General features: G+C 40.9%; 1 protein-coding gene across 4 annotated transcripts in view; it reads left to right on the top strand.

The window, feature by feature from the left end:
- The window catches only part of DNAH12 (dynein axonemal heavy chain 12), a 91,570-nt gene that overhangs the window by 15,731 nt on the left and 62,775 nt on the right, over nucleotides 1–13,064 (top strand). For all 4 annotated transcript variants that reach the window (XM_053377883.1, XM_053377882.1, XM_053377884.1 and 1 more), the window contains exons 10-19: nucleotides 3,246–3,402; nucleotides 3,500–3,591; nucleotides 5,310–5,488; nucleotides 7,443–7,578; nucleotides 8,615–8,740; nucleotides 8,979–9,113; nucleotides 10,349–10,542; nucleotides 10,806–11,049; nucleotides 11,468–11,653; nucleotides 12,214–12,414. In XM_053377883.1, the coding sequence (XP_053233858.1) occupies nucleotides 3,246–3,402; nucleotides 3,500–3,591; nucleotides 5,310–5,488; nucleotides 7,443–7,578; nucleotides 8,615–8,740; nucleotides 8,979–9,113; nucleotides 10,349–10,542; nucleotides 10,806–11,049; nucleotides 11,468–11,653; nucleotides 12,214–12,414 (1,650 nt within the window). The remainder of the gene's footprint in view (nucleotides 1–3,245; nucleotides 3,403–3,499; nucleotides 3,592–5,309; nucleotides 5,489–7,442; nucleotides 7,579–8,614; nucleotides 8,741–8,978; nucleotides 9,114–10,348; nucleotides 10,543–10,805; nucleotides 11,050–11,467; nucleotides 11,654–12,213; nucleotides 12,415–13,064) is intronic.

Below are 13,064 nucleotides of genomic sequence, written 5' to 3'. Positions count from 1 at the left end.
AAATCATTTTTCTAACGTCGACCCAAATTCCCTTCCACGAATTCCCCAATTTTCATACAAATAACAAAGTAAAGTAAAAACAAAACAGATTGTAATTATGCACCCTTTGGATTCCCAAACTCCACCCCCCCTTTCCCGGTTTCAATCCCCAACAAATGTCCATCAGTCTTAGTCTACTATCAGCCTGGAGATCTCACGTCCGAGGCTCTTAATTCTCTCTCAATTCCTCTCTGCCAGCTTTTTTGATAGTCCTTAATATTAAACACCAGATCTCGGAGAAGCTCTGGCCCAACGGGATCCATGTTTCTTCCAGCCAGACCTCCATACTTAAAAGTGGAGCCCGAATCATGTTTCTTACTCCTTTCAAGTCCAAATGTCCCCAAAGCTCCAACTTCCACCTTAAGCAAATTTGTAATCCTTGGGTCTTCAGATCTCCACATAAGGAGATCTCTCCATTCTTCAATCTCCAATTCAGACCAGATTTTCAACATCAATTTCTTATTTTCCTTTGTAGCCATCATGTCAGGCCTCTGGCTCTCCTTTGTCATCTGCAAAATTACAGCTCCTCCTTCCTTTTCCTCAGGAACAACATATATCTCCTTCTCCACACTCTCAAAACTCTCAAGTTTCTCTTTTTGTCCAGCTGCATGGGCTTCCTGAGTCAAATCCTTATCAAATTCAGTGATGTTATTTACTGTTAAGTTCAGAGTTGCAACATTTGTAGCCAAAACATCAATTTGGCCTTGTAGCTTTCCCAAGAGAACAAAAACTGTGTCCAACCCAGCCTGAATTTTACCTCCTCCAGCCATTCTTGTAATTTCCCAAATCCCCCTCTAGAGGGATTTTGGTAACTTAGTATTCTTTCCAGTTCAAATCCAAAAATCAAGTTAGTTTGTAACAGTTCTTCCTTGTTTTCAACAAATTGTAACCAAATTGTAACAAATATAGCCAGCAGAAGCAACAAAAACAAAGTTCTCTTTTCCCGTCTTGACAGCTAATTTGACAGCTGTCAAACTCTTCAATACCTCATCAGCAGGCTCTCTCGCGGAGCACTCCCAGGTCCGGGGGGGTGGCACTTCAGCTCCCAAAATTAGCTCTTTATCCTCCAGTAAGATTTCTTATATTGCCAAATCGTGAAATTAATGTCTTTTACCAAGTAAAAAAGAAAGGGTTCTCTCGACCTTAGTTAGCAGGTCTTTGCTTTAGATTATTTACAAGACGGGGAGACGGACTTCCTGTTTGCGCCTTCCCCGATCGTGCCTAATTCAAAAGAAATTTTTTTCTTTCCAATTTCCGTACTACTCACGGGTTGTTGCTTTAAAGTCCAATTGCTCACAAGAAGAAGTCAGCGCTCTCCGACCATGGCAATGCGGCTTCACTCCGCAGGAGAAGCAGTCGACTCTCAGCACCACGCCGCTCACCCCGTCCCCCGTTCTGAAGCCTTTAAAAAGGCTCCTTCACAGGTCGGGGGGGCGCAAATGGTGCCTGCCGAGTCACCAGGCTCACAGGCTTCACCACCTGTGATTTTTGAGGGTCCCCGCGTCGCCGCAGCGGTCAAGACCCAATCCTGCGGAGCCGATTCCCTCCGGAGCTCGAAGGGAATCCGCCATTAGCCGATGGCGCTAACCCGGAAGTCCTCCATACTTTTAATTCATTTTAGCAGCTGGAGCTCGTCTGCAAAAAAATCAAATTAATAAAAATTATTATACAGTGGTACCTCAGTTTTCTAACGTAATGTGTTCTGGAAGACCGTTTGAGTTCTGAAATGTTCAAAAACCAAAGCACAGTCACAAAAACAAATTGGTTGCAAGAGAGCTCCTGAGATTAGTAGAAGCCACCTGGCATGTTTGACTTCTGAGGTCTGAGGCGTGTTCGAAAACTGGAGTATTTCTGGGTTTACGGCGTTCGAAAACCAAAATGTTCGTTGACGGAGGCGTTCGAAAACCGAGGTACCACTCTACATCCACAGTCACTGTGGGGTGTGGAGCCTCATTAACACATTTTTGGGGTTGGTGACATTCTGATGGGTGTCCTGTGTCAGCGCTCCCAACTTCTGTTTGCTGCTTATCTCAGCATGACCAAGACATTTTGTTTCTGGCAGACCACACGTGCTGAAAGCACACCCATATTTCAGCAACCTGATTTGAAGAAACTATTCACTCTGGAGAAAACTGTAAACACATTGTGCTTAAAAAAATTGAGGTCATGTACATGACCACATTATTAGTATTTCATTATGGCTGTGGTTTATTCGGGGGGTGGGAGAATGTGTGATTGTGCTGGTAGTGGTAAGGGCTATTCCTATGGGGTATTCCTAATTCTTTGGGATGTTGTCATCCATCTCACTCCAGACTGATATACCTATCAATCTGGTTCAAGGCCTCAGTATTAAAATTTTAAAAACAAACAAATGGAAATTGATATTCTCCCCTTCTCCCAGAATACAGCCTTCCATTTTGCCTAATGAGAGATATATATTCTTGTGCTGTTGTGCATTTTTTAAAGGGCCTATACACAGATGCAGAAATACCTGCACAAATGTCAGAATGGAAAAGGGTAGTGGAGGGTGCGGTAGGAGCAGTTGAGGGTATGGACAAAATAACAGAGCCCAGACACATTCTGTGAAGCTGCACCCATTGGGCACGAAATGTCTGATTAGCAGCAAATATCCAAACGGAACGTGTGGAATGTAACATGTTAATTAAGCACACATAACAGAACCTGAACAGCCCATTTGTACTATAAAGCTTCCATTTGAAAGTATCCAAAGTGTGATGGCAGAATCTGTTGTTGAAGCAAAATAGCTGAATAGTCAGATCCGAAACAAATTGCAAAGAGGCTTAGAGAACAATTTCATTTAAAAAAGCAATGTGCCGCATGTTTACTCACAAGTAATTCTAAGTGCATATTAAATTAATGTTGATCACTGTAAGGTGATATAAAACTTTTCTAAAAGTTACGTATTTTTCGCTCTATAACACGCACCCGACCATAACACGCATGTAGTTTTTAGAGGAGGAAAATCCGTAGGCATGCCACCCGTAGGCATTCCCTCCATAACACGCACAGACATTTCCCCTTACTTTCTAGGAGGAAAAAAGTGAGTGTTATGGTGCAAAAAATACGGTAAGTTATTCTTTTGGATGTGTTTTAAAGAATCATTGACAAGTTTATTTATTATTGCTTGTAATCATTATGAAATCGCAATTTAAAGGCCATAAAGAACTCTTGCGTGTTTTGAACAGAATGTCCAGGCAGTACATTCCTGGCTAGCCGGTGGGACCACAGTTGCAACTATTGATACGGAACTTCCTGAGCATGTTATATCATGGGCAAACTCTGTACTGAGGGAAGCAATTAATGAAAACTTGAAAGGGCCAAAAGCACAGTTGGAGTATTATTGTAAGTCATTGTAAGTGGAGCTTTGCAATATAGTGGTCTCAAAATAACTTTGCAAAATAATAGTTAACAAACTTTTATTGTGATTGTTGCTTTGCAGTAGACAAATATGGCTGGCTAGTAGATGGGACTGCAGATGATCGAATAAGAGAATTTGTAGCTGAGGAGCATAGTTTTGATGAATATACAGAGGTAATTTTCCTATATAATTACAGATAAATCCAGCTTGCAAAGCTGTTGTTAAGTATGTTTTGTCTCTGGATTTAGCAGTCTTATGCCCACTGCACCCCCTTTTAGACAGCCACATGTGTGTGACTTCAGTTGTGAAGCACATAAGGAACATTTCTCTTCTCCCCCACACTCTTTCCCATGCTTTACAACTGTTTATATTTTTTGATATGTTAGATCAACCCCCCCATGTTTTCCAGCCCTGATTTTAAAAAACCTATTCTTTTTCTTTCTCATTTAAATCATGGCATCATCATGCCTGTAGGAATAAAATGGTGTTTGATTCTGCTGCCCTAGGGCTGAAAACATTTACATAGGAAGAAGTATAATTTTGTTGCAACAATATTTTTTTTTAAAGGAAAAATAATTAAATTAACCCCCATAATCATGTACATGTCTGTCCACTGCTTCCTGCCTGTAGTAGTAGTAGTAGTAATAATAATAATAATAATAATAATAATAATAATAATAATAATAGTAGTAGTAGTAGTAGTTTATTTATACCCCACCCATCTGGCTCGGTTTCCCCAGCCACTCTGGGTGGCTTCCAACAGAATATTAAAATACAATAGTCCATCAAACATTAAGATGTTTTCTAAAAGTCTGGTAGTTGTTTTTCTCTTTGACATCTGGTGAGAGGGCGTTCCACAGGGCTGGTGCCACTACCAAGAAGGCCCTCTGCTTGGTTCCCTGTAACTTGGCTTCTTGCAGCAAGGGAACCACCAGAAGGCCCTCGGCACTGGACCTCAGTGTCTGGGCAGAATGATGGGGGTGGAGATGCTCTTTCAGGTATACTGGACCGAGGCTGTTTAGGGCTTTAAAGGTCAGCACCAACACTTTGAATTGTGCTTGGAAACGTAGTTTTAAAAGAGAAGAAAGAAGGCTGAGGTGACCAGCACCAACCCCACTTCCATGAACTCTGACATAATCATACTGGCCCGGGTGCTGATGCCAGGCCTGTTTGTTGGTGCCTCCCATAGTCTGACCCCCTCTTGGTGGTTATTAAGGAGCAGGCCGGACTTTAGCCCCAAGCTCCCAGCAGCACAGCTGGCAGCTTGTGTTCTGCAAGAATAGATAAAATGTATTTGCTGCTATTGGAACGCCCCTCATCTCCTGCTCTCCAAGTCTAATTCAGTTGTACTGTATTAAAAGGCAGCGGAAGTTCTGAAGCTCCACATTCTGTCCTATCTGTAGCAAGAGAGATGAGACATTTTGGCAGCAGAGCACTGTGTGTATGTGAGTAGACAAAGGGAAGATGATAGGAGGCCAGAAAGAAGACTGCAGCAATCCTTACAACCACTTCATTTTATTAAGGGCAATCCTCCAGGGATTGCTTGGTTGGACAGAGCAACGGATATGACTCTTACTTTTGTATGGTGCACTGCATTCCAGTCATAGAGAAGCCTACGCACACAAATCCCTCCAGGCAAGCACGAATCATTATCACAATTCAAGGATCCATGCCAGCCAGGCAAATTACTAAAGGAGGGTGTGGAGTAGGGCCAGTAAGAAATGTTGCCTTGGCAGAGTCCTGAGAGCTGGATAGAGAGGTCTCAAGGGTCACATTTGGCCTCCATACCTGAGGTTTCCCACCCCTGGTATATAGGATTGTGGTCCTATTCAAGAACGTACATGTTTTAAAGACTGCAGTTTAAATTAACAAATGTAATGTTCTTTTGAAGTTTATAGATGACTTTTTCAGTCTTGCAAAGGAAATAATGAGCTTGCCAATGATTGCTCATTTCCCTATGGTGCGATTAGACTGTGAAGATTTGAAGCAAGGTTTGAGCGACAAGGCAAAGAGCTTTGCAAATAAATTATTGTACGTAATAGCAGAAAATCACAAATCGGAAAATAAAATGTAAGTAAATCTTGTTATTAATCATCTTTCACTTAAAATAGTTTTTGCCATATGCATAACATTGTTAATTCCACCCCACCCCGCTTTGTGTATTATTCTCTAGACTAACCCTTGTAATTCACTATTGTTGCACACTGCGATCCTGGCCTTAAGCTCTGCTGTATGATGTCTGCATAGTACAATGGTGACTGAAGGCAGGCAGGTGGGTCAGAAGGCAGGCTGGTCAATAGCAACTACTGTTGAAGAACCAGCTATAGAGCCAGAACCAATGACAGGCAGAACCAATGAGTTCTGCCAGAAGCGAGCCCGCAGTAAATCACACCGAGTAGGTTCAGTTAACTCTTGATTAGAAAAGCACTCTGTACAAGAGTGCTAGGCCTAATGAGCACAGCGACTCTCTTCAGTAGGTCTTGCAGAGACTAAAGGTCCCTGCCTTCCTACAGCTGCCCAGGTCTCCTCCTCTCCAGGGTTTCTCCCAAGCCATCTGAGATTATACCAGTGTGCCTGCCTTTGGTCCTCCTGCTTCATGCCTCTGGGAGTCCAGGGGGAGGGGGAACTTGTCACAACAGGAGGGGGAGATCCCTGCGATTCTTTATCAGCCCGACTCATCTCTGCCTCTTAGTCTCCCTCCTCTCTTGCTTCCCCTTCTGCTTCTGGACTTCTTCCTGCCGCAGACCCTCCCTCCTCACTAAACCCTGTTACCTCTTCAGCTTCTGACACATCCTCCCAATCTTCTTGCTCTTCTCCCTCTGACTACTTATCATTGTCCCACCACCAATCCCGGGGCTACAAGCCTTCTTGGGGATTCCCAATTCTAGTTTTGCCTCCATCCTTCTCCTTGGTGAGTTCTACAGTTACAACACTAAGACCAAGGCGGAGAACTGGTCTCGATGTAAGTAAGAAGGCAGATGGGGGGAAAGGCTGGATGAAGGAAGACTGAAGTTGCTGGATAGGGCAATGCCCCTTCTGTTCTAGGAGACCAGCTTCCCCTGGTACAGTATAGAATTGGGTGCTAGACTCCCAGTGCTCATATCTTTTTTCCCAGCATGAATAACTACCCTTGCCACTGCAGTGAAGTGTTAGCTGCTGCTGGAACGACAGTGCCAGTTCTCAGTTAAACTACTGATTCTGCTTTTAATTGATATCTTAGTGTTTCCTATTTAACTGCAGCTCTTTTATATTTTCACATTACTAGCATTCTTGGTTTTATATTTAGCATATGTTTAACTGTCTTATGTCATATTAACTGTTTCTGATTATAATACTGCTAAGCATTTAGACCGTAATTTTACAAATAGTAATTTGTGCTTTCGTATATAGTGAGCCACCTTGGAAGGCTTATTCCTGGAAGATGGCATTGCAAGTGCTGAAAATAAGTAAATCTGTAAATAAATAAAATTCTATAAGCAAAACAGTAGCAACTAAGTTTTAAATGGTGCAAAAGACTATGCAAATAGTTGGGGAAAGTTTGTGAAGGGAGGCAGGTCTACTTGACCTAAGGCAGGTAGCCCTGTGCCTTGGAAGATGGTGGAGAAATGTGCCATCCAATGTGTCAGTGAGATTGACTATTGAAGGCCATTGAAATGCAAGTTGGGACTGAGACAAATAGTTCTGTCAAAGCTGCCTTCCATAGTGGTAGGTGGATGAACTGCTTTGAGTGGTGATACATTGCTTCCAAATGAGTTATTTTCACAGCTTATGGATTCTGTATTCTGTCTTGAAGCTTGAGCACTAGGTGGCAGTCATAGCCATGTGTGTTTTCCCCCATCTTCAAAGCTGCGTTTCCAGATACACTTACCTGGGTGTAAGCTCTGTTGAATTCAGTAGAGCTTCCTTAAATGCAATTACTTCCCCCCTGATTAGATAAGTTAAATAATAATGTTTATGGTTCAATGAAAAAACAAATTATGTCTCTTAAACTTTGAAATATATCAACATAATAATATTTTTTTAGGATATGCAAGGAATTTGAGACCATCAAAGTACGTGCATTAAAACCTCCCGAAACAACAGAAGAAATGATGGAAAGCATAGTATATATAGACAAGGCTAAAACTGTAGGAATCCACAGTTTATATGAAAGGATCAAGGTAAGGTATCATATACTTTTAGGGTTGGGTTGTTGTTTTTTAAAACTAAATGCACAATGATAGGTGGGATGTTGATTTAAAGCCATTTAACTTCAACTGGCTTTTCATTTTGTGCGGTTCCTTCTGCCTTTTGTCACTATGCGTACGGTAAGCACCAGCATAGTAGAACCCAAGAAGCTTTACTCACCAAGTAAACCTGCTCAGGCTGTACAGCTGCAACCCTATCCCACCTGAGGGATGGGTACATATAATCCTCAAGGAAATTACTGAACCATTTTAGTTTGGCTTCTTTCCCCAACCTGGCCACAACTCCTAGTGACTTTGGATGGCTGGGCAAAGGAAAAACAAATCTGTTGGACACATTAGGGACACACACACACACACACACACACACACACACACACACACAAATTATGGGATAAGAGAGAAGGGAAAACAATAGAAAGTTCTACATGCACTAAAAGGGGAGGGGCTCTTTCCTTAAGACATCTTGGGATGGAGAGATAGAACACAGGTATGTACAGAAATCCCAACTATGCTGGGTTCTTGGGAAGGAAGGGAGAAAAGGAAGATCTCACCAGTCTTTCTCGACTGACCTCTGAAGCATCCCTTTCATTGCCTTAGTAAAGAGAGAACAACACCCACCCACCCACCCACCCATCCATCCATCCATCCATCCAGGAACAGGGTAAAGACTGCATTCCCTCACTGCATCCAGTTAGTAAGCTGCATTATCCCACTGGGTTCAGCTTGCCTTTTGAATCTCTCCCCTTTAAATATGTGGGCTCTTCTGGGGCAGCAGCAGCAGCAGCAGCTCCTGTTTGCCGACCCATTGTATTTAGTTGCTGTTCTGGAGGGGAAGGTGGGCAGTGGGCCTAAGAGCAACTCAGTCTGTCTGGTGGGCTATAAGCTACTTGTGGGCCTCCTAGCATGAGGCCTCCTTTGAGGAAAGATAACTTTCGGACAGGCTGCAAGAAATGGTGGCTCCTGTTAATTTAAAAATAGATATAAACTATTTAACTATTTACTTTTCTAGGAAAGTCAACGGCGAATGAACTACCTCCTAGATGTTTTTACCTTTGACCCAGAAGGATTGTCACTGAATGCCACTGTCCTACTATGGCCTCAGAATATTAATCCCGTCTTTGATGAAAATGATGAAGTAAATATACACATTTTTATATCAGATACTACACTATGTGAAAAAAGCAATGCTTAGACTGCAGGGTTGGAAATACTGGTACTCTTGAGAGCTGATTTTGAAGCCTTCTGTGAGTCATGTCTAACATCAGAGGACAACTGAAGTTGGTCTGATATTGTGTAGTATAGTGATTCTAGATAATGTTCACAAATCTTGATCCTCATGGATGCCTGCCACTAACTACTTCTCTGTCTTATAGCTTATTGAAAGGTCTAAACGTAAAGGTGAAAGTGACTTATTGGCCAAACGTGAGAAACTGATACTGGAAATAGATAGGCAAACTCGTCGTATGCATGAGTTTACAGAATACCAGGATTTGGATCGCATGCAACAGGTCTGTGGCACATGGTGTAAAGGGGATTTTTTACTTTGCATAAGGAATACACATTCTTTGTGTGTAACAATGAAGCTTTATCTATGTGCTATAGTGCTAATTAAATTTAGCACTTTGCTATTGAACATCATAATGGAATTTCGTTGCTTGGATCGGGGTCACAAAGCTTTTTAGGTCCAAACCAGGAAAACTGTTGTACACCCTGCAACCATGCACACATGACAACTGCATAAACAACATTAATCATAACCACACACTCACACTTTCACCAACAGCAATTAGTCTTGAAAAGAAGTGTTATTGACTTTTTTCAAGCCTAATGTGTGGGGAGGGATCTTCCAAGAGAGTGCATCTATGGAGGTAAGAGTCAGCCTCCCCGACCCTGTACTGCAATCTCCGTGAAGATCACTCCACACAACAATTAGGCTTGAAAATAGCCCTTTATTGGAGCCAATATTTGCAGCAGGGAAGGGGTGAGTTATTGAACCTTACCCAGCAAAAAATCCAACAAAATCCATCCATAAGAATCCAACAGCAGCTCATACAGTGGTTCACTAGTACACTTCCAAATTCCACACTGAAGCTCCATTGAATGGTAAAGACAATGTAAAGGGCCCCTGGACTGTTAAGTTTAGTCACATTTGACTGTGAGATGCGGCGCTCATCTCTGTTTTCAAGATAAGGGACTCAATGTCTTTACCAAAGAATGTTAACTGGCATGGGCGGAGGCATGAGGGCTAGTATATTTTCTCCTTGCAGGCACTCACTAGTCATCTTCATGTATGATATTGAAGTAGCAGTTACCTTTCCTCTACTTGCATCCTGCACCTTATAGAAAGGGCATTTGGTCCCATTCTACTATTCCATGGTACTCAGCAGCAGAAGCTGGTACTCCACCATCAAACCACTCATCTCACAAGCAACAGCTGTCAGTCTCTCAAAACCTCTTGAAAAGATTATTGCATTAAACTAGGGGAATTCACTATTCACATTTATTTAGAAGTAAGTGCTACTGAGTTCAGTAGGGCTTACTCCCAAGTACATGCCTAACTGAAGGCTAGTGCAGTTGGATTTGTCTGTTGCACAACATTAAAACTCTCCCATCTGCTAGCACAAGAGACTTGCACTCACAGGTGAGAAGATTGGATACAGCCTGTTGTCTTGTAATGTTAAGGACTACTACATTATTAAGTGAATTGCCCAGTATTTCTCAAGAGAGATAAATCTGTTTCCAGTATGTGACCGACATGAGAACAATGCAGAAACGCCTTCAAGATGCTGACGAAACTGTTGCCTTCATTAACAAGGAAGAAAAGCTTTTTAATTGGGAGCAGACTGATTACCCAGAGTTGGAGACCTTAAAAGTTAACATTGAGCCCTACCAAAAACTTTTTGCTTTTATATTGAAATGGCAGCGGACTGAAAAAAGGTAATTATATGTACAGAAAGTGACTGAAATTTCAAGGGTGCTTTTATTTGTCATAGAAAAATGTGTGACCAAGTTTCTTTTTTAAAATTAAATTCTTCTTTGTTTTAAGTAATTCTGTTTGTCCAGAAGTATGCATTCCTGGCTAATGTAACAAGGCTGTAATTCTTGATGTCTTATGGTTTATATTTTACTTCACCATGTTATGTGATGGGTTTCTTTTTATGACCCATGATGCATTAAAAATGTTGTTTTTCTTTTGCTAGATGGATGGATGGTGCTTTTTTAGATCTCAATGGTGAAAGTATGGAAACGGAGGTAGATGAGTTTTTTCGAGAAATTTATAAGACAGTAAGGTTCTTTCAACAAAAGCTAAAGAAAGCTGAACTAGAGAGAAAAAAGTCGCTGCAGCGGAGAGCAGTAGTAGAAGAGAGGGTAGAGGAAGAAAAGAAGGACAGCCCAACTATTTCAATGTGTACTGCAGTAATGGAGCAAGTTAAAGATTTCAAGGTAACTGGAGATCTATAAAAATAAGATGGCCTTTACATGGAAAATGTTTTAGGGTCTGTTGTACAAATATTATTTGAGAACTTGAAAAAAATATGTGGCCTCTTCATGAAAGCTCACAATCCCCCACATCCATAACATTGAATAATAAGATACATTAGAAATTATTTGAAGATCTAAGCTACGTCCAATGGATAGCTCTGTCGATAGAATATGAGATTCTTAATCTGAGGGTTGTGGGTTTGAGCTCCACATTGGGCAAAAGATTCCTGTATTGGAGGGGGTTGGACTAGATGATCCTTGTGGCCTCTTTCAACTTTCCAATTCTAGGATTAAAGATTTTAGATGAATAAAACATAATTTCCAAGTGATTTTAGTTACAACGGTGACAGTTGTTTTGCAATTTTTTTTTCTCAACTAGGAAAATATCCCTTTGGTGACTATCCTTTGTAACCCAGGCATAAGGGCTCGCCACTGGAAACAGATGTCAGAAATTGTTGGCTATGATTTAACTCCAGATTCTGGAACTACCCTAAGAAAGGTTTTAAAGCAGAACTTGACCCCTTTCCTAGAGAAATTTGAAACTATAAGTATGGGAGCAAGCAAGGTAAGAACAAGCATAAACTTTTCTGCCCCAGCACAGATTGATTATTATTTATATAGAAGACTTCTATTCTACTTCCTAGGACAGTTGCTTCAGAAAGTGATGTGCAATCCATAAAACTGTCTAAATTGTTAATTTAACAATTGAGTTAATATAACTACCCAGCCTGGATAGCTCGGTTGGTTAGAGCGTGGTGCTGATAATGCCACGGTTGCATATTCAATCCCCATAAGGGACAACTGCATATTCCTGCACTGCAGAGGCTTGGACTAGAAGATCCTCAGAGTCCCTTCCTGCTCTACAATTTTATAGTTCTAATATAAGAATTCATATACCTGTAAAAACCCATTGCATTTGAACAATAAAACTATTGGACAGTAGCTTCATTATCTGATATCCCAATTTAAACACCAATTATAAGAGGACCATTTAATGTCCATTCTAATAAGATGTGTCTTCAAACAATGTTTGAAGGAGATCAGATATGATGAAATTTCATACATAAGAATCCATCTGAAATGAATAATAGTAATAACAACACCATTTATTTCCCTATGATGTAGGAATTCTCATTAGAGAAAGCAATGCACACTATGATGGATACCTGGGATTCAATTTCCTTCCAAATAAGCTTATACCGTGAGACTGGTGTTAATATTCTGTGCGCAGTCGATGAAATTCAGACTATTCTGGATGACCAGATTATAAAAACCCAAACAATGAGGGGATCGCCCTTCATAAAGCCTTTTGAAAAACAAATGAAGGTATTTGTAAACTTTTATTTATATAGCTTCCTTTTATTCACTTCTTTTGTAAAGTGTGTTTACATATACAGTACACTTTTGAGGCTCTTGAGGGAAGGTAACAATTTCTCTTGAGACTTTTATAAAAACCTTAAATTCATAAATTTATTTTCAGACTGGTTTTTATCTCATCAGACCCCAAGAAGCTTACAATTCAATTATAAGAAGCAAAGCATTGTGGCATTCATGTGTTTAAATCCTACTTCAACTAAAATATAACCCTACATCTAAACTTGTTGGTTAGTTCAGATGAAACTGAAACTCTGGTAAGCATTAACCATGGTTCATGTCTGTCCTGATGTAAACATTAACCATGATTAAAGCTGGCTGGTGAAGTCTGGATAAATTTTATGTGCAAGCAGGAAGAGAGTGGCCTTTTTCTCAGCCATGGTTAAGAGGTCAGAAGTGGTAGCTCAGATTGTCCCCAAAATTAAAGAATAAGGGACTTGCGAGTCGAATGTTTTGGCTCCCGAGCACTGTAAACTCAGAAGTGAATGTTCCGGTTTGCAAACGTAATCCGTTCTAGAAGACCGTTTGAGTTCCGAAATGTTTGAAAACTAAAAACTCAATATGGAAGTCGTATGTTCAAAAACCAAAGCATTTATTTCCGG

This window comes from Podarcis raffonei, chromosome 2 (genome assembly GCF_027172205.1).
Source record: "Podarcis raffonei isolate rPodRaf1 chromosome 2, rPodRaf1.pri, whole genome shotgun sequence".
Taxonomy (NCBI): domain Eukaryota; kingdom Metazoa; phylum Chordata; class Lepidosauria; order Squamata; family Lacertidae; genus Podarcis; species Podarcis raffonei.
This window is presented reverse-complemented; position numbering and strand designations above follow the sequence as displayed.